Source organism: Podarcis cretensis (genome assembly GCF_951804945.1).
Source record: "Podarcis cretensis genome assembly, chromosome: 2".
Lineage (NCBI taxonomy): Eukaryota > Metazoa > Chordata > Lepidosauria > Squamata > Lacertidae > Podarcis > Podarcis cretensis.
The window spans coordinates 72,968,465-72,988,339 of record NC_137171.1 but is presented as its reverse complement, the minus strand read 5'-3'; the positions used below and the strand labels follow the sequence as shown (position 1 = coordinate 72,988,339).

The window sequence follows — 19,875 nt, the reverse complement described above, 5'->3', positions numbered from 1 at the left end:
TGTGCAAATAAGAATTTAAGTGTAGAAGCAATAGATAGCGGACACAAAAATTTGACACTCGCAATGAAATAGAAATGGTTTGGTTACTTGGGTGTCTCCAATTTAATATTTAATTACCCTTCTTATTAAATCATTTGCACTTGTGTATCCCAAACCTCTGGATTTATTAGATGACATGTATTTTGATATTGGAGCAGTGTATTCCTTTTACTGAATTCTCTTAACCCAACCGCCATGCCTCTAAGATGGTTGTGGGTAATAAATTATCATCCATATAGAAATCTGTTGGGGTCATATCGAATCCCGATTCTGTTTTCTACGGCACTGCATTCCCACGGCATGAGGGTTAGATGCCAGGTCTGTCTTTCTCCTAATCACTCGTGGCCAACTAAGATAGCCTTCCATGAACGCGGCGGTCTTAACGGTGTGTCCGCAAGTGAAAGCGGAGGCCCATTCTGGATCTGCAGCAGGGATATGTCGGTGGGCCGCAGTGCCAAGTCCTTCCACTAGAGGTCGCTGGTGGTGTTGCTGCAGCTGCAGCCCGCGCTCGTTTCCATGGTGACCGCGTGGGGCCTGGCGTCTCCCTCGAAGCCACGATGGAGGAGGCGCTTCCCACCGTCCTGCTGCCCGGCGAAACCGAAACGTTGGTGGAGTCGCTAAGGAACTTCCAGCTGCGGGATATCGGAAACTACGGGTACGAGGAGGAGGCCGAGCTGGAGGGAAGGGGGTGTCCATGGGCGATAGGAAATAGCGCCTCGCTGGGGGAAGGAGCCTCAGAGTCGAGCAGGCCGAAGCAGGGAGGCTGAGCCCCTTTGCGGGGACGGGTGTCTGGATGGCAGGCAGGAATCTCACAGGCAAAGCCACCGCACTTCGCTTCACCTGTAGGATTTCTGCCTGCCCCAGCTGTTTTTAAAAAGGTGAGGATCCCTTATCTCCTGCTATCCTGCCACAGGTGGGGAAATAATGGCACAGGCAGTGCCACATTTACGTATAAGCTAAACAAGCTATAGCTTAGGGCCCCACTCTCTTGGGGGCCCCCCAAAAAAATTAAAGGAAAAAAACCACAGAATGTACATTTCCAAAATGTAAGATAGAAAACAAATAAAACAAAACCGACATACAGCAACAGTGTTTTGTGTTGTGTTGGCTTCTGTGATATAAGTCATGGGCCCTGCCTGCTAGCCTTGTTCCCTTAAATATCAGTGGTTTGCTCACTTCTTTATTTAGGGTGCCCGCATTCTGCATGGACTGATTGCATGGCAACATGTGCAAAAGGCTTCAGATACCTATTAGGTCCATAAATTACCGTATAGCATATATTCAACACAAAAAACAGCGACAATTTGTTGTTGACAAAGGATAGCTTTGGACATATACAGGGCCCCATTACCTTCAGTAGCTTAGGGCCTCATCAAACCGAAATCCGGCCCTGGGCACAGGAGCCACATGGGCAGCAAGAGATTATTTATCTCTATATTATTGCATTTGCATTTCACCTTTTCTCTCCAAGGAGCGCAAGGTGGCCTACATGGTTATCCCCCACCTCACTTTACCCCTCACAACAACCCTGCAAGGTAAGTTAGGCTGACAGAGAGGGTGAGGTTGCCCAGTGAGCTTCAAGGCTGAGTGGGGATTTGAACCCTCTTCTCCCAGCACTGTAACCCCCCTGCCACACTGCCTATGTAGAACTGCCACTGCACCCTGAAGTTGGGATGGGGAGAAGAGGGGAGGCACACACTATCCCATCAGCTGAAGACTGATGCAAGGGAGTGAAAGGATAAGAGGCAGTTAGTTCTTCTCAAGGACACTGGATGCTAACAGCATTTTCAAATTAGGGGTGTCATCAGATCAGAGACACTTGTGAAGTATAATCCAGTGCAATAAAACGTGAAAAGAGTGGCTGATAGCCAGAAGAAATTGTTGTTAGTGGTGGTTGCAGAGAAGAAATGGGGACTAACTACTCTCACCCTACTCTCCTAGGTGGATAAGGCAACATGAGCACATTGAGAAGCTTAACATGCAGGCAATACTGAGTGCTTCTGCTGGGCATGAGCAACTCCTTACTGAGCTTCTGGTGAACAATGGCAAGGTATGATGCATTCAACTGTGGACCAATAAGAGAAGCATTGGATTTGACAGAATCTATGTTCCCGTGAACAAAGTTGAACTGTGTTTTATTTGGTACTTACATAAGGTTGCTCAAAGAGCTACTCAAGTTTATACACTTATATCCCACATAAAGTAACTACTAGCCCCACCGTGGTCACAACCATAAATGATGATTATTATAGTTTCTCCAAATTTACTTGACAGGGTAGAAAAAATTACTTCTTCAGCACTCTTTGTGACTACATGATGGTGGTTATGGTATTAGGAGCTAACTCAAGCTGCATTTAATGATTTTGACTATGCACTCTAAGGCCACAATCCTAACTGAGATTTTTAACAAATTAATTATTGAATTTATATTCTGCCCTTGCTCCCAGAGGAGCCCAGGGAGGCAAACACATCAACAATTTTAAATGAAAAACATTCTAAACAACTAAAAATTCTTTTTAAAAAACCAATTACAGTTAAACTATCTAAGAGCAGTTACAGGTTTAAAATGCTCTAAGAGCTATTACAGTTAAAAGCATTAGTTCATTCAGTGATCTTATGGTTGCCTGGAATCATATTCTTCAGCAAGCAAATGCCTGGGTAAATAGGAATGTTTTCAAATTATTCCTGAAAGTTAATAACAATAGAGAGAGAGAGACATCCCCGCAAATGGGGAAACCAATAATGACAAGGTCCTAATGACAACTGAGCAGACAACCAAATAATGACAACTGAGCAGACAACCAATAATGACAAGGTCCTAATGACAACTGAGCAGACAACCAATTGTTGAGTCTGAGATGGGACTTAAAGGTAAAGGGACCCCTGACCATTAGGTCCAGTTGCGAACAACTCCAGCGTACAGCTTCCGGGTCATGTGGCCAGCATGACTAAGCCACTTCTGGTGAACCAGAGCAGGGCACAGAAACGCCTTTTACCTTCTCGCCGGAGTGGTACCTATTTATCTACTTGCACTTTGACGTGCTTTCGAACTGCTAGGTTGGCAGGAACAGGGACAGAGCAACTGGAGCTCACCCCATCACAGGGATTTGAACCACCAACCTTCTGATCAGCAAGCCCTAGGCTCTGTGGTTTAGACCACAGCACCACCCATGTCCCTTGAGATGGGACTTAGTGCCAGGTAAATATGTTTTCAACAACCCTGTGAGGTTGGTTAGGCTGAGAGTGAATGACTGGCCCAAGATCACCGAGTGAGCTTCATGGCTGAGTGGGGATTTGAACTGTGGTCTGCCAGGTCCTGGTCCGACACTAATTATTATTATTTATTAGATTTATATAGATTTATATATGTCAGGGCAGTTCTAACTGCTACACCACACTGGCTTTCAGTGTTCCATAAGAAAGACTGTGTGCACCTTCTTTCATAGTCACAGCTAATGGTTTTTGTCTGCCCTGTGAACAGCAGTGTGTAAAGTGAGAGAATTTATTCTGCCTGCAGTAAGCTGTTTGAACATCAGAGAGACATATCACAAGCCCTGAAATTTTCTTGTTTGATTCAGGCCTTACAGACCTCATATCTCACTCATTCCTGATTATTTGTTTTTTCCTGTTTAGATCCCAGTTCTGATTGAGGAATTAATCACTGTGGAAATCTGGAAGCATAAGGTATTCCCTATACTTTGCAGACTGGAGGATTTCAGACCAAAAAGCACATTTCCCATATACTTAGTGGTAAGTTTTAAAAGGGTTTTAGGTAGAATATTTCATAATACTATGCTACTTATACTGCACAATACCTGTAAGAAAGTATCACACAATGATGCTTCAGCTAGCTAAATTAGTCTGACACATCCCAGAATTATCACTATTAGGAGATTATATGTACTATTAATGTACAATAAATTTTAAGCTAAATTTCTGAGAAAGCTAATTATTTCGTTAAAGCTAGAGCTTCCAAAACATCAAAATAAATTGTCCCTTTCAAGATGTTATCACCTCACTTTAGTACCTATTATCCTGAATACAGAAAATCAGTTTTTATTTCAGTATGTAATACCCTGTTCTGATCATAACAATCCTACAGGCCAAGGTTCAGTGTAATCAACTGCAGTTTCTAAAGATGGTTTCACCACCACCACCACACACACACACACACACACACACACACATTAAATCTTTTAAATCTTAATCTGATATGTGGCAATTGTCCCTCAGACTACGTTCTCACATCACTAAGATGACACAAAAGTGGAATTCTATTTCTTACAACATATTCTCTTGTTTTTTGACATTACTAATGTCTCCAGTAAATGGCATTTTGATAATTTATGCTTTATTCTTCCACCTCAGCTACGTCATGAAGCTTCAATTATTAACCTGTTGGAGACAGTGTTTTTTCACAAGGTAGGCAGCAAATTTAGACTGTTATGAGCAAAGATTATGGACAAAGATTTCATCATGATAATTTAGGTCACTGCGGATGAATCATGATAATTCACTAAGTGGAGATTTCTCAGTGTGGTAATATGGTCCAGGGGATAATTGTTGATCTGGGCTTTTTTATTCTTTCTTATTCCTCTACTACAGATTATTTTAGAGTGGAATAGGGTCACCTAGGGCTTCTGCATGAGCTACAAGAAACAATGTCATTGATTTGCCAATCTGTGTAAGATTTTATGTGACTTCATGTTGCAGGTCTGCTGCTCCCCAGATTGGCAGAAGTAAATTTCCACTGGCCCATCTGGGACCATACATTACAACCTTTACCCCTAGCAATCTGAAGTGCAGGCAAGTGCCCTTCAGAAACCAAATATTTGCCCCAGATTTTTTACTTCATCCCTGGTCAAGTATCCTATCTTTTCCTACCTGACCTATTGTGGAATATCCCTTTGACTCTCTTCTAGTACATTTCTTTTGCTAAACTGGTTGCAACAGTGTAATTCAGTATTCTCTTGCTTTTCACTAAACAACATTTTAGCTCCCAACAGAATAAACCAGATGGTTTCTTATCCTAGCTATTAGACATGCATGGTCAGGCAAGAAGGTATCTTGGATAAGGAAGAAACTCATTTAATCCAGGTACTGGAAATTAGGCCTAACTCATTGGCAGCTATGTTTTTTCAGAGACACACTGTAGAGAACTTATACACTAGAGTGTAACCAAAGCCACTTTTTAAGTGATGAGTTGCCTTCATTTTGGAATATTGTTTCCATTCTTTCTGCAGAATTTAGCATTTCTATTATTGTGCAGGAAATCTGTGAATCAGCAGAGGATACCATTCTGGACTTGATAGATTACAGCCATAGGAAGTTGACCCTATTAGCAGCTCGAAGTGCCTGTGGGAAGATCCCAGTTGAACAAAAGCTTCAGTCAGAGGATCTTGTCAATCCTTCATCAATGCAGGTTGGTAAAAGTTGCAACCTCCCACTTCTAGATGGCCTCTTTGGGTAAAAGAAAAACTTTTTGATGGGATTTTGGTGCAATTCACCTAACCAGCTCCATCAGCAGAAACCCTGTGAAAAGAATTCTGCTTGTGCAATGGGGTTTTCACCCCTCTCCCTTGCATACCTCTTGCCGGGGGGGGGGGTGTGTCAGAGAACCACTAGAACAGCTCATGGGGGAAGGGGGATCATTCCATGTGTCAAGCTGAAATGCTTGCACAAACTGAATGTTCATCATAAGGCAATGTGAAATTCTACCCTTTAATTCCCAAGATGGAAAATTCATGTGGTGCCTCCACACCATAAAATATTTAATTAAAAAACAGATCATTTGCTACCCTTTGATCTCACAAATGTCCTTTCTGAAGTGCCTGTCTCAGTTTGCATCATGGTAGGACTAGGGGAAAAAATAATGTCTGCAAAGCTCTGAAACATTCTGTGTTAGTTTCCATAACCACATCTGCTCTCTGCAGTTATTCCCACTACTTTTTTTTTTTTTTACTTGCTGTGAGTTAATAGTCTCTCAGACACTAAGTAAAGGAATATGCAATCATCTCCCTGCAAACCCTTCACCTTCTGATTTTGGACACAACTACTTCATAAACTGTCCAGTCCTGGTAAGGCTGTACTCACTGAAGAGTTGTAAGGAAGCAGGACCAGCTTGAGATTATGTAGCATAGGTAATAGCCGCATTTCCAATGCAGTATCAAGAAGCCAGACCAGAGAAGAGGTGCAATTAGATACAGGCTCTTTAGTACCCTGGGCAGATCAGAGAGTGCAGGCAGCTTGTTCCTATAGGCTCCTAGCTCCCAACCCTTATCCCCCTCCCTTTGTGTTTAGCTACCCATCCTAGGCTCCACCTCAGGGGGTAGAAAGCTTTAAAGATGTAGTTTTCTAGCTTCAAACTTAACGCTCCAACATTTCTCTCTTGATTCCTGTCTGGTGTATTGCCTGAATGAGGGAGCAGGTACTATGGAGCAGTCTTGCAGAAAGATTGGGGCCAGGGAATGTTATCTCTGGGAATTATGATGCAGGGAGCTAAGGTTCACTGCTGGGGCCTGGGTCCAGCACCTCTGCAACTTCACCTCTGGCCCAGGTACTGCTTGAGATGGTGCCATGACTAAGTGTCATTTGTTGAATATGGAGAGACCTTAAAAAGGTTCAGATTTCCCCACCAGCATCACTATAGTGTTTGAGCCTTAGATATAGCTCTTTGTGTGAATTTTGCTGCTTCCAGGAACTAAAGAAACAAGCTGAGGAGATGGAGTTTGAGATCTCACTGAAAACGCTTTCTGTGTTCCGTTTCATTACCGGTCTATTAGAGAGGTATGTTCAGTTTTCATGGAAGAACTGAGGTAAATGCCTGGGAGAAGGAGTAAAGATTTTCTATATTCCCATGTCTGCTAGTTTCAATTTTGGAAGGTTCATTTATGGGTTAGTTCAGGAGTGCCACCTTGGCCCCATGGGTGCCTGGGGCTGTGCATGCCATGCAGTGTGCATGGCCCTGGGACCAAATTTTGTGGGTGCCCAGTCCTTTCATGGGGAATTTTGTGGGTGCTCGGGCACCCAGGGCCCCAGGGAGTTGGCACCTATGGGTTAGTTCATAACTTGTAATATAATGAGAAGCTGAATTTTTATTTAAGTTGAATATTGACTTAAATTGCTATGAATACAACCATTGAAGTCTTGATGACATCCTTACCTGAATAGGAGTAAACATTTATATATGTTCATTGTGTAGTGCTGTTAATCACTTACAGTATTACTCACTGAAGTGTTGGAGTATATTAGTTTTGCTATAAGTATGGTGATAGGATTTTTGCACTGCTTGCTGGTGTGAATTCTTCACTGCTGATGATTCACTGTAAGCATCCTAGCATGATTACCAACTGAGGTCTTAATTTTTGTCACTTAAATTTTTCATATTAATTTTAGTTTTGTGAACCTTGACGAAAACACTTAGCTGCTCGATTGCATAAAACTGGCATCTTCAATATATCCTTATGTTTTGTCAGTTTGCCAGTGAGTGCTGCGACAAGAATTCTGAATACCCACAACTTTCCATGTCTCTTAGTAGAGTTGGTAGAGCATTCTCCATGGAGCTGCCGTGAAGAAGGTGTGTATTATGGGCTAGGGATTGTTCCTTTCAAAAAAGAATCACATGACCTTGTTCCTTTTGATAATATCTTCTGTAGGCTTGGGTATTAAGGGTTCCTCTTGGCTGGGTCCTCTGTTGTTTGTAAATTGAGACTGGAACATCAGGATAGACTAACACTCTTCTCCATAAAACTCAGGGTTCCCCCTTTTATAGCTCTTCTGCCCAGTAAATGTATTTGTATCTTATCATCCATTACTTCTGATGGCTATGTCTTCAACTAATTTTTGCATGATTCATCATTTTTTGTAATTAATATACGGTAGAGGCTGCACCTCAACCCATGCTCTGTAACCAGTTGTGGAAATTCAAAACTATCCTTACCATAGCCCCTCTGTTTTAGTTTCTTTGTTTGTTTCCTTTTTATTTGAGCCTAGCTATTTCTTGTTGTCCCTTTCTGTTCCTGTACTGCTTTTTCTACCTCTAAAGATAAGTAGAACTGTGAAGAACAAATGTGACAGTTCACTGAAGAAGCTAGGGTGCCTACTCACCCTTGTGTATCTATGAGCAGGCACCTCAGTCTGTCATTCCAAGAAGCAGACAATCATCTGAATATTCAGCTAACCAGGCAGTAGACCACAGTCATGATAGAAGGAAGCATGTATGTACAAGAGATGTATAAGGATACCACTAGGGTACTGATTTAGAAGAAATCTCATGGTGTAGCTGTAGCAGCAAAACCAGATTCCTTCATCTGCCCCAGCTGCAACAAAACATGTCTCTCCTGCGTTGGTCTCTGCAGCCATGGCAGGCTCTGTAAATCTCCAACAGATTGACTTTACTCTTGAAGGCTCACTCTTCCATTGTCTCCTGAGACAGACAGATGCAAACCATAGTTAAGGAAAAATAATTCTGTAGCTTCAGTTCTGCAAAAAGAACCCTAATAGAGAGGCTTCTTGCTGTCCTAATAGGGTTCCAGGACCAGAAAAACAGCCTGCTCGTTATGCCCCTGAAGGACTAAATGAAGGGATAAAGAAACAAACTGGACATAAGGAAGTGTGCAAATTATACACTCCTCCCGCCCCCAAAGTTTCAGTCACATTTGCATAAGCAGCTTTTCATCCATCTTGGCCTGAAGATTTTTGCCTACTAGATCTATATTTATCATATTTAAATGTTACTTGTGATTTAAAAAATGTCCTTTTCTTTATTATCACTATTTATCATTTTCCCCAGGGAAGCTGAAAAAGTATGAGAATGGTGCATGGTATGAGGTGCCCTATGAAGACCATGTGAAGATGACTAAGTTGGATGGGCAAGTCTGGATTGCTCTCTATAACCTGCTCCTTAGCTCAGAATGTCAGCGCAAGTACAACTTCAATAATTTTAACAAAGGCCAGCTCCTGAAGGTACAGGACTACAGAGGACACAGACTGCAAGTGCATGATTCTCATAATGTTTAGTCTGGCATATTTAGATATACTATTCTAGCTTTAAACAATGTAGCAGGAACCAGGATTAAAAATTATTGATTTTTCATCAGCTAATCCATCACAACTGGGAGTAAAGTAGGGCCTACAGGCCTTAATTGAGCTAACTGGCAAATTAATATTAGTTAATTTTAAATTAATTAGTCAACAGAGGACAAATTTTATCTGTGGGACATTTATTTTGGGAGTGGGATGTTTTTGTTCTAAAGGAAACATTGAAAATGCCCTTTTCTTCTAACAGTATGTGGTAGCTTGTTTGGTAAATTTAAATGCCTTTATTATCTAAAAATATTGAGAATTTGGTGACACACAAATTTTGTTACAACACTGCCTTTTGCATGTGTTGGGTGGGATATTGCTTTGTTTTTGTTTTATTATGTATTTTGTGTTATCATTTTGGTTTTATTGTGAACAGCCCTGTGATCTTTGGATGAAGGGTGGTATACAAATTTTGTTGTTGTTGTTGTTGTTGTTGTTGTTGTTATTCCATCACATTCCATCTGCTGCAACAGAGGAAGCAGGGCCACTCCATCCATGCAGCTGAGAGACCAGCAACTTTTGATGCCTTCTTTCCTTGAACATTTCCACCCTGGCTGATCATTACAAAAACTTGTAACTTAGTTTGTTTCATCCTCCCACATATTTTCCTTCTTTTTAGTGATCTGTAAGTCACTAAGGGACGCGGGTGGCGCTGTGGGTAAAAGCCTCAGCGCCTAGGGCTTGCCGATCGAAAGGTCGGCGGTTCGAATCCCCGCGGCGGGGTGCGCTCCTGCTGCTCGGTCCCAGCGCCTGCCAACCTAGCAGTTCGAAAGCACCCCCGGGTGCAAGTAGATAAATAGGGACCGCTTACCAGCGGGAAGGTAAACGGCGTTTCCGTGTGCGGCTCTGGCTCGCCAGAGCAGCGATGTCACGCTGGCCACGTGACCCGGAAGTGTCTCCGGACAGCGCTGGCCCCCGGCCTCTTGAGTGAGATGGGCGCACAACCCCAGAGTCTGTCAAGACTGGCCCGTACGGGCAGGGGTACCTTTACCTTTACCTTTAAGTCACTTTCAGAGCCTTTTTAGGCAAAGAGTGGGTTTTAAAAAATCAATTGAAGAGTAAGAAGATAAATTTGCTTAGGACACTGGTACTGCATTCTGTATAGAAATTATATCGGTATGGACTTTTAAAGCCCTAAACGGCCTCAGTCTTGTATACCTGAAGGAGTGTCTCCACCCCCATCCTTCAGCCTAGACACTGAGATCTAGCTCCAAGGGCCTTCTGGTGGTTCCCTCGCATCTGCTTAATATGGGAGCTGGAGGGCTACTTGTTTATATGTTTCTCTGCAGTAATTATAATAATTGCAACCGATGGCCTCCTTGCTGTTCCAAGTGTAGCAAATTTCTGCCTCCTTGTATTGTTGCTTCCAGTTTTTTGTTGAGCAGTAGAGATTGGGTAATTTGAAATGCATTGTTTTACTTAACCAACTCTGAGATCTCAGACAGATCTGAGAGAGAAAGTATAGAGGTGCCAGTTGTTGATGCAGATCCTTTTAGTCAGCATATGGCTTATTCTTAACATTTTTAAAAATCTTGTGATCATCTGTTTAGCTCCGTGCCTTCCTGACCGATGTCCTCATCGACCAATTCCCCAATCTTCTCGAGCTGCAAAGATTCCTGAGCCATCTTGCTGTGACAGACCCTGCTCCACCCAAGAAGGACCTCATACTAGAGCAGGTATATCCAAAACCATCTCCTTCTAGCCAACTTTTTTATTCTTGCACTTCAATTTTCCTTCATTATCATTGGATTTTTGAAGGCATTTGCAGCTTTGATATTTCAGATTTATGCCCACAGCATATTTGAATGGAAAATATGCCACAATACTTGTAAATCATCGTGTATCTGTGGCAAGGAAGGTGTGGAAAACATTGTTCAATATGTGCTCTGTTGCTCTCTTCATAATTCTCCCAGAGATAGATTTATTAAAGGAATTATTCAGAGAGTTTCCTTTTTGAATAATAAGAAAAACTGTTATTTTTTGATGGATGGAGATAAATATACAACATATAAGGTTTCTGTGTTTGCCTTAGCAACCTACTTCTATACTGTTTGTATTTTCCTATTTTCGTGTTGATGGTTTCCAACAAATAAGTTTGACTGTAGAGTTTACCAATCCCAAAGTATGTTACAGGTTGATTAGGTGAAATATACCAATTCAGTAAAATACAGGTTAAGCCCCAAGCATGGTCATATGGAACTCCTATGCTGAAAGGAGAAATGCAAGAAAAACTATACTACTTAACTTTGTTTTATGTTAGCTGCATACAGTTCAGACAAGGTTTGCTGCACACAGGAGAACCCATCTATATACACAGCAGCAAAATAAAAAGTCATGTTTAGAGAACTCTGGAATTAGATGATTTGGCATTAGAGCTTATTCTAAGGATAACTTAAGAGCAATCAAATATCAAAGGCAGATATGAATTTAGGAACAGGATTGTTTTAACATCATCAGAATTACAGCATTTGAGCATAGAAATTCCTTAAGCAAGGATATTGATAGTCAGCAGGTAACATTATTCTAAATAGGCAAACACGTAGGAAATTAATCTAGGAGAAAGCCACAGAAAAAGAGAGCATGAAAGCATGTGAAGTTACTCCTCAAGAATATAAAGGTGTGCAATGGATCCCAGAAAGCTGAATCCAGTGTGCTTGTGTCTAAATTCTTTTTTTTTATTATTATAATTTTTTATTAATTTCCACAAAAAGAATACATAACACATCACATTTTCCACTTTAACAAATTTTCCAATTTTGGACTTCCCTCAGCCTCTCTGACAATCATCCAAATTTAATTTTTAAATACACAGTTCTTAAATTCACTATTGCCTTTCGAAAACCATTTGAAACCTATTTTTCTTTTTTGCAATATTTCTTTAACTTTTACAGAGCTTCTTTGAATGCCACTAACGTTATTTCTCTATCACTTATACCTTCCACTTATACCTTCCACCAACTTTTTCCAGTCCTCGATAAACTTTTGATCTCGTAGATATCTGATCTTCCCTGTCAATTTATCCAGTTCTGCATAGTCCATCAACTTTGTTCTCCACTCCTCTAATGTTGGTACTTGTTCTTGTTTCCAATTCTGGGCCAGTAGTATTCTCGCCGCTGTTACTGCATATTGGAAAAGTTTACAGTCCTTTCTATTTATTTCATTTCCTATAATTCCTAAAAGAAAAGCCTCTGGTTTCTTAGCAAATGTATATTTCAACATTTTCTTCAGTTCATTATAGATCAGTTCCCAGAAGCTCTTCACTTTTTTACATTCCCACCACATATGATAGAAAGTGCCATCCTTTTCTTTACATTTCCAACATTTCTTACATGTTTTATACATTTTTGCAAGTTTTACCGGTGTAATGTACCATCTATACATCATTTTCATTATATTCTCTTTTAACGCTGTACATGCAGTAAATTTCATGTTTTCATTCCATAATTTAATCCAATCATCCATTTGTATATTATATCCAAAATCCCTGGCCCATTTTATCATAACTGATTTTACTTCCTCGTCTTTGGTGTGCCATTCCAGCAAAATTTTATACATTTTAGATAATATCTTAAATTCATTATTTATTATTTCTGTTTGAAATTTCGACTCTTTCTCTGCATATCCATGTTCCTTGAGATCCTTCTTAAACATTTCATTTGTTTGTAAATAATGCAACCAGTCATATACATGCTCTTTTATCTCTTCATAAGGTTTCATTTTCCATCTCCCCCCTTCCTTAACAATTAACCCTCCATATGTAATCCAATTTTTCCTCATATTAGTTTTTTTAACACTCATAACCTCTAGTGGAGACAACCAGTGTGGAGTTTTTGGCTCGAGTAGGTTTTTATACCTATCCCAAACTTCTTTCAACGATCTTCGGAAAATGTGGTTCTCAAAGCCTACATGACCTTTCTTCTTTCCAGACCATAAATATGCGTGCCACCCAAATCTATTATCAAACCCTTCTAGATCTAACAGCTCCGTATTATCTAATTTTATCCATTCCTTTAACCAGCAGAGACATGCCGCTTCATAATATAATTTCAGGTCTGGCAGGGCGAAGCCTCCGCTTGTGTCTAAATTCTTAATTATTGAGCTGTTCTAGTCTACTGATTCTCAGGAACATAGGAAGCTACCTTAGTCACACAATTGGCCCATTTAGCTCAGTGCTGTCTACACTGATCGGCAGCAGCTCTTCAGGGTTTTAGGCAGAAAAGCTTTTCCAGCCCTATCCTGGAGATGCTGGGAGTTGAGTCTGTGACCTTCTGCATGCAAAGCAAATGCGCTACCAATGAGATACAGCCCTGCCCTTCTCTTAGTTCACATTGGTACCAGTAACTGAGAATTGGCATTCTGAGAGACTTTTGGGGGTGGCGGGGGTGGACGGGACTGCAGCTATGCTGTACACACCCTGGCAAGGCAAACTTCCCAATGAGCCATGAACTCACCCACTGTCTTTATGCCAAGCAATGATGAAGAGGCTTTTTTCCATCTCTGTCTCTCCACAGAGCAGTCTTTGACTCTCAGTCCCTGCACTGCTATTTTTACTCAATAGGGGCATCAACTCTATTGAAACATCAGCTTTTCCTGTAGAGCTGAACTTCATCACACTTGCCCTTTGCCAGATTTTTCTCTCATATTTGAAAGCCCACGCCTGGGTGTTTCTTTTCAGGGAACTGACAGATTACAGAAAGTTCTATTTTACGTAAGCTTTTAGCCATGTGGCAGATTTTTTGAAAACTACTACCGGTAGTTCCACATTCTAGGCTCATGCCTCAATATCCACCTTCAACTTATAGTATTTGGGGCCTCCTACTGAATCCTGGAGTGTTCTGGTATTGTATTTTCTGAAGACCTGAACACTACAAATTATATTATAAATATGTAATCGTTAGTGGGACAGACAGGGTTCACTCCCCTCCAAAATAATAACATCAGATACACACACAGAGAGTTTAATAGCTAAATGGAACAAGTCTGTTTTTTCCATCAATGCTTCTTTTCTAAGCAAGACTTCCCTCATTTCTAGTTCATGTAACCAACATGCAGGAAACTGATTGCTAGTTGTGCCCTAGCAGTAAAGCGGATTCTAGCATGGGGAAGCAAGGATTTGGGAGATAATCAAACAGAAATATTTTTTTATTAAAAAAACAAATAGGTAGAGGACAAGCAGGCCAGGAATTGCTCATGCTGTTAAGCTTAATTCAAATCTGTCTAGAAGAGGCTGCAATTTCTTAAAAGAATTATACTGAAATTTCTTCTATTTGGCATTTGTCCACTGTTACATAAAACTGTTCAATATACCTTCAGAAGTCTCCCCATTCAACTCTATTGTTAGACTTTCCCTTTAGTCAGTTAAACCTAGACAGAAATCCTGCTTTTTTCTTTTATATAAATAGATGCTTATCGCTTCCAAATGTGCTTGCACTCTACTGAGCTTCAGGAATTATTACTGCTCTCGAATCCCTTGCTTTAGATGGATTCACCTTTCTTTCTTTCTTTCTTTCTTTCTTTCTTTCTTTCTTTCTTTCTCTTTTTTTCGCTGTCCTAACAGGTTCCTGTAATATGGGAAAACATTGTCAGTAAGAACTCTGGAAAATGGCAAGCAATTGCCAAGCATCAGGTAAACAACATGTTTAGCCCTTCAGAGGAGGAACTGAAAAGCCAGGCTTGCAGGTAAAATTTTACTATGCTCAGATTCATACTATATCAAAGCTTATGTTATGGCAAGTCTTTGTTTTAGCCAGCTGGATGCACAGAATCTGAAAGCTCACATGCTGAATAACAAACATTCAGCTTTCCCAATTCAACTAGGTTTAGGAATCCCCGGATGAAATTTGACTTCCTATAGTAAAATTAGAAGGTCTTTGACGTGTGAAATGTGAACTTATATTCATGTAACATAATGTCATGAAAAAAGCATCCTTTAGTGTTCGGTTTGGAGTTGTTCAGAACTTAAAGGTAAAGGACCCCTGGACCTTCCTCCCACAGCGGTACCTCTTTATCTACTTGCACTGGTATGTTTTCGAACTGCTAGGTTGGCAGAAGCTAGGACAAAGCAATGGAAGCTCACCCCGTCGCTGTACTGATTCGAACTGCTGACCTTCTGATTGGCAAGCCCAAGAGGCTCAGTGGTTTAGACCGCAGTGCCACCCGTGTCCCTGTTCAGAACTTACATCCACCTCAGGTGGGTATTCAGGCCTTTGGAGTTGCCCAGAAGGAATTTAAGCTGGGCATCATCCAAGGAAACCAAAGCAAAAACAGCTGGAGTTCAAACCTATAAAAGCCTCTTGCATGTTAACAGGCCATAGCAGATCGAAACACTTCTGAGTCAGATTTGGTTTTTTGCCAAAGGGATTTGGCTCCCTGCAACATACTCGCCTTACAGGACCCAGGCACCACATCTAAGTACTGTTGCTCTTGGACTGTGTTATAGTTATCTTTTATATTGCCTTTTTCAGTTAGCAGCGTCCAAAGCACAAGAAAGCTTTCTTAGAATTAGGAAATGGGTCTACAAGTATGATCCATCAAAACTTTCCTAAATTTATTTCATTTCATTTCTGAACGTGTTTAAGTATTTCTAATTATCTCTAACTTGCTAGTGTCTGAATTCTAGTTCTGTCCTCCAGGTGTAAGGAAGTCTTTGGGAAAAGGCTTTTCCATTATGTGGTGATGTCATTGTGTGTCCAGCCTGCAGTTGTATGAAGTGTTTATAACACTGTTTTAAATCAAGATTGTGAATCCATTTATTTATTTATTTATTTATTTATTTATTTTTGTTCTCATATTGCACTAAATTCAACTAGCTGTCAGCTACCTTACAATACCACTTGACATTCCGCTGAATGTGATATCAGTCTTGGATGTAAAGGCTCTATCCTGTAGCACATGACAAAGACTAAGTAACTGTTGGAATTATCTGCTGTTGCTTGAAGGACTTTCTGAAGCCTGCTTTCTGTCTTAAATCAGATGGGCAAAAACATACAACCTGGATGTGATGGAAGCTCTGATCCCAGAGAAACCCAAGTGTGGGATGTGTGGCTCCGAGGCAGCAAAACGCTGCTCTCGTTGCCGGAATGAATGGTATTGCAAAAGGTAAGTACACCTAACATAAGACAGTTGCTGTGCTATACTGAGCCCTTTTTTTGGGTAGCTCATATGTAGGCAAAAGCTTCAGAGATACCCCTCAGAGCAAAAGCCATTCATTTTAAAACCTGTGTTTTGAAAACTATAGGACATCTTACTGGCTTTTACCTAGACTACAATCTTGCTTTTCTGGCTCATTTGTTGTGAAATCTAGTAGTATTTACTAAGATTACTGCAATCTGAGCTTTGCAACTTAGTGATTATACTGTTCCATATGAGTCTTTGCATCTTCCTTTGTAAGCATTTTCTTCTGCAAAAAATACACAGTATTAATCAATCTTTAAATCATAGTTCCAAAATTAAATAAACTTTTTTCTTATAGCCTTGATTAATCTTATTAATAGGAACACTGACTATCTCAAACAATCTTTCTTTAGCAGACATTTGCTATTCTGAGGTATTTTACTACTCCTACTGAGTCCACAGTGCAGACTCTTAAACTTCCATTAGAGAAATATCCCTCCATTGCAGTTGTTTTCCTTACAGAAATATATGAAATTATATGAAATATATTTCAGATCCATGCTTTGACGTTCCTCATTTTATATCCACTCTCTCTTATCTAATAGACCTTTAACAATAAGACAGTCATTAGATTAGGCATATCCTAAATGACATGAGCTAACCATTCCTCACATCTTATAGGGCTGATCAAACCTCTTGCAATATACCATAACAACTCTCATGTGTATCATTCATGCCCATTATAAAGAGGAGTTGTGCAGACTGAGGCTGCCCTTTGCTTTCTTAACTGAGTCAGAAGATACGTTTTTCTCGATGTCATATTTCAAGGTTACCTCTCATTGCTCTGACACTTAATTTCCAAACAAGGGTTAGTGGAAAACACAGCTCAGATAGAGGAAATTATTCTGTATGAATCTGCATTGGATTTCCACCAGCCAGTTTTGTCTATAAAGCAAAATAGGGGAAGAATTATTAGTAATATTAAGACTTGAAATTTATATAGTGCTTTTTCCTAAGAACCCAAAGCATTTTTCATGATATTATCTAAGTTGTTTTTCCCAACAACCTTGTAAGCTATGGGCAGTATTATTATTTACATATTGCATATGAAGATGAGAAGCTGAGCAATAGTAGCTTGTTTAAGGCTACCCAGAGTTTAAAGCTGATGAGAGATTTGAATCCAGGACTAATAAACTCATCATAGCCTGTATTTTTAGCCACAATGCTATACTTTCTTTAAAAATATAGAAAGCAAAAATACACATTGTGCTGGCTACAGAAGGAGATATATATATATATAGAATTCCTGTTTATCCATATGTGGGTAAGAAAGCACAAATCAGTGTCCCACTCTCAAATATGTGGGTAAAAATCGCAAATTGGTGCCCCACTCCAAAGTGAACTTGTTTTAGTATATAGTTTATACAACACCAATTCCAGTTTCCGCATCCAAATCATTGTTTAAAAATAGATTTTTAATCACTGCATGATATAAACACTCGAGGCAAAATACTGTTTTAAGACATATACAGTACAACTTTTCTCAAATTCATACTGGTATACCCATACAAACAAAATTAAAATAACAAAACACAATAATGAACATTTCAGTTTACTAAAATTCCACAAAGGAGATCATAGAAATCAAGAGGCAGTACCTCAAGTAGAATGGCAATCTGCTAAAGGTATCAGGGAGGCTTTAATCTTGCAGTTAACAAATTTATATATCCATATTCCATTCTGACTCCTGAGCTACCTATTATTTTTTTCTAAAATCCTTTCTTTTTTCACTCTCCCCTTTGCAGAGAGTGTCAGGTACAGCACTGGCAGAAGCACAAGAAAGCTTGCAACTTGATGGCTGATACCTTGAAGAAAATACAGGAAGATGTACAAGTGCAGACAACTCCTTCCAAGTAATTCTGATGGGTAGAGGAGTTTGCTCCAGTTCCTCCTTTGACAAATAGGCTAAATTTTAGAGTTTGAGATTAGAAAATACCCTCCTATTAACAGCATACACAGGAAGCCGCTTAATGTCAGATTTAACAAACTTTCAAACAAATACAGCCTAGGCTAGAGGAACAAAATTCTCATACACTAGAAGAGATTGCACAAGAAAACACTGAGCCCACTGAGACTCTATTGGTTTAGGTTCTCTCCCCTATGCCAATTTAATCTTAAAATACCACGGCTGCTTGTCTCCTGGACTGTGAATGTGATGCATGCATATTGGACTGTTCCTGTACTAGTGACAGAGAGCTAGAGTGACTCCCTAGGAATTTGGAAGGGCTGAATTTTAGTTGTGCTAGAATTGCTTCTTTACTTTGTCATTTAGAATTTTTAAGTCTATGGAATCGTTTTGCATACTGGCTTAGATGAAGAGCCTGCCCAGTCCCATGGCACTGAAATTAACCAGATTCCCTGCTACAGTTAACAGCAGAAATGATGAAGCTGACTCACAATTGTTTTCTTTCCATGAACCGATGCAGACACTGATACCTATATACCTGATTTGAGAATGAAAACCTGAGCCTATTTTTTTAAGCCTTTATGGAAAATCATCATTAAACCCAGAAGGCACTCATCTTTTCTGGATTGTTTTTCATATGCCATTCTATAATGTTGGACACTCTCCTTATCTGACTTCCCTATGCTGCTTTTCAGAGAGAAGTAAAACAATCTAAAGAGCATGAAATATCTTGTTCAAATTCAACCCATTTTTCAGCACTGTGGAGTGTATAGACACATTCACACACAGAGAGCATTCTTACAATTTACAAAGTTCCTATTAGATCTCAGTAATTTAAATTTACTTTTGAAATTATAGCTATATCCTGAATACTTGAATCTCAGTCCAGAGACAGTTTATTCTACATCTTGTTCAAAACAACTAAATTTAATTGTTTTGCAAAATATACATTACATACAAACTGTAGCTCAAGGGCTGTTTTTGGATAAAAGCTGCTTCTGAAGGGGGTAATGAGAAGCAACAGATCAGAATGGGTGCTTGACTATATTACCCTGTTCAAAATCCCTGCCCCCACTTGTAGCTTTCACCTCATGGGGTAGTGTTTGTAAAGACTAAGTTATACACATTTATATATAACATGTTGTTTGATCCCAATTTATGTCAATTACTTTAATAGCTGCACTCTATATGGACCAGGATCCCAGCATTTAGAAATATTTTGAAGTCTCAAAATAGCACATGTGTCTTTTGTACTATGGGACAAAAAGAATGGAGGGCCAACAGGCAGTGTTACCAACTGTCCCATCTGGTTGCTTCAGAAGCATTGAGTGCTAAACCAAGGGAGGAGACAGGGAAAGGATGTGGTTAAACAATTTCAGTTTTGCTGAGCTGCACAGTTTCAGAATTGAGAGTACAACACATGACATCTTTACTGAGAAAGTTGATTCTGTTATTTAATCCTTGTTTTGTTGTTAAAAATTAAACTAATGTCTGCCATGTGAGAACATTTAGGAGTGTGATGCTATGTATAATTGATACCCTCAGGCAAGACGTCCCATGGGAGTGAATGAAAGTCTTGTTTAAAAGTATCAAGGAAGTCTTGGCTTTGATATTTTCAATATTTAAAGTTATAGTTATTCAGAGCTTGCCAAAGAATCCTATCAATACCCACC

General features: G+C 39.9%; 1 protein-coding gene across 1 annotated transcript; it reads left to right on the top strand.

The window, feature by feature from the left end:
* Positions 1-344: 344 nt before the first annotated feature.
* On the top strand, positions 345-18,683 carry ZMYND10 (zinc finger MYND-type containing 10). Its single transcript, XM_079964441.1, has 12 exons — positions 345-694; positions 1,981-2,089; positions 3,673-3,789; positions 4,408-4,461; positions 5,309-5,461; positions 6,737-6,825; positions 7,515-7,615; positions 8,831-9,003; positions 10,674-10,799; positions 14,681-14,802; positions 16,096-16,221; positions 18,042-18,683. Exons 1-12 carry the CDS (start codon positions 597-599, stop codon positions 18,151-18,153), a joined length of 1,380 nt encoding a protein of 459 aa, XP_079820567.1. The 5' UTR covers positions 345-596; the 3' UTR covers positions 18,154-18,683.
* The last annotated feature ends 1,192 nt before the right edge of the window (positions 18,684-19,875 follow it).